The sequence below is a fragment of the Austrofundulus limnaeus genome, unplaced genomic scaffold (genome assembly GCF_001266775.1).
Source record: "Austrofundulus limnaeus strain Quisiro unplaced genomic scaffold, Austrofundulus_limnaeus-1.0 Scaffold207, whole genome shotgun sequence".
In the NCBI taxonomy this organism is placed as follows: domain Eukaryota; kingdom Metazoa; phylum Chordata; class Actinopteri; order Cyprinodontiformes; family Rivulidae; genus Austrofundulus; species Austrofundulus limnaeus.
In genome coordinates this window covers 773,073-775,095 of record NW_013952609.1, presented here as the reverse complement: position 1 = coordinate 775,095, position 2,023 = coordinate 773,073, and the positions used below count along the sequence as shown (strand labels likewise).

General features: G+C 41.8%; 1 protein-coding gene across 1 annotated transcript in view; it reads left to right on the top strand.

Annotated features, from left to right (window-relative positions):
• Window positions 1-2,023, top strand: part of dgkb (diacylglycerol kinase, beta) — a gene marked incomplete at its 3' end in the record, with an annotated part of 46,666 nt that overhangs the window by 31,990 nt on the left and 12,653 nt on the right. The window contains 3 exon segments of the mRNA XM_014019014.1: window positions 95-214; window positions 1,395-1,512; window positions 1,692-1,780. Coding sequence (XP_013874468.1) covers window positions 95-214; window positions 1,395-1,512; window positions 1,692-1,780 — 327 coding nt within the window.

Here is a 2,023-nt window from a genome sequence, read left to right as displayed (position 1 = left end):
ATTTTAATGTTACAACTAATCGTGGATCCCTTTAACTCCAAATAAAGACGTGAAGTGTCGAGACTGAGAAGCTCTGGTTTTTATTCAATTGTAGATCCTGCAGGAAATGATGCAGGAAATCGACTARGATCATGACGGGACAGTGACTCTGGATGAGTGGATCCAGGGAGGCCTGACCACCATCCCGCTGCTGGTCCTGTTGGGCCTGGAGACGGTGAGTCCACAATCAGACAAACTGATACTTAGTGCCTTTGAGCCAGCTTTTTCTACTGATTATCAACAAAAAACATCTCTGCGAACAGTTCAGCAGTTTTACCTGCTGCTAAGCAACCCGTCAACACGTAAACATCTGCTGCTGTTTAAAATTAATGCACACGTGTTTCGAAACGTCGCTCACCAGACGAAACGCGTTTGGCAAATGTAAATGAACGTCTCTCCTCTCTTCCTTATTTAACCTCATTTAAGATCAATCCTGCAACATGATTATGGTAATGAGTGTAAATGTGCTGCAGTGCATTTACATCTCTTCTCTAATGACTCTTATTTAAGGTAATATACCCTCATTTAACGCGTCGGAGCTGCTCCAGATTATAAATCAAATATTGCCTGTTTTTTTTTTCTGTCTAAACCAGATTTCTGTGTTTATTTAACCAAAAGAATGAATAAATAAAATACTGAAAACATTTGTTCTTGTTATTAAGTAAAATAATTTCTCKTGACCTACTTTTAGAGAATTTAAAAACACCATTTTTTTATTGAAACAGCACAGTAGTGCAGTGCGAGAAGATCACAGGTTTGCCGCCTTCCCTGGGTTCTTCTGTTTTGCAGTTTCCACTTTCCTCCTGTGCATTCGTGAGTTTTCTCCAGTCACTGGCCCAAAACAAACACGTTGGGTTAATTGGTGACTCCAAAGTACGGYTGTCCAATCCTGGTCCTCGAAGGCCACCGTTCTGCATGTTTTAGTTGTTTCTTTGCTCCGACACACCTCAGTGATTAACAGGCTTCTGCAGAGCTTAAAGAGGTGATTGAATCACTGAATCTGGTGTGTTGGAGTTGGGAAATGAGTAAAACATGTGTGTATACGGCTGTCGAGGATCAGGATTAAACGATGGTGAGTGTTTGTTTGGAGACATGTCCAGGGTGTCCCCTGCCTCATACAGAGTGGCTGCTGGAGAAGCAAGTAAAGAAAATGAGTGGATGTTCATTTATTGTCCACTAGGTGGCAGCATTTAACTGAAAGTCCCTTATAGATCTTTTTTCCAGGACCTAACTTTGAATTATATACAAAAAAAAAAGGATGAAAATGCGTCATTAATCATGGATCTCCCACCACAACAAAAATAAATAAAATAAAGTTAGTTTATTCATCGCTGAATCTTTTTTTTTCTCTGCAGAATGTAAAAGATGACGGGCAGCATGTGTGGCGGCTGAAGCACTTCAACAAACCAGCCTACTGTAATCTGTGTCTCAACATGCTGATTGGACTCGGGAAGCAGGGACTCTGCTGCTCCTGTGAGTCCACCCTGCACTGTAAAACCCAACGAGTTGCTTCAACTCCAATCATTTTGCAGCCAGTGAACAGAATGTTTTCGTGCACATCAAGAAAGCCACACTTCTAAAAAATGATGTGTTTTTATCTGTTCTTTTGTTTCTCGTTGAAAATATGAATTCTTTTTTTTTCTCCACCCCAGTCTGCAAGTACACGGTCCACGAGCGCTGTGTCGGCCGCGCTCCTCTGTCCTGCATCAAAACCTACGTCAAGTCCAAGAAAAACACAGAGGTGAGTCCAGCTGAAGTGTTCAAAAGCTGCTGCGCCTGGATCAGTGAGGCTCTGTTGAGTTTAGGAGACCTCCTCTTCCTCTAAAGCAGGGGTCTCCAACCGGTGGCTCTGGGGCCACATGGGTACTTGACTTAAAAATAACATTATTTGGATTTATGAGCAGGACAATGTACAGCGGATAAAATAAGTATTGAACACGTCACCATTTTTCTCAGTAAATATATTACTAGAGGTGCTAATGAC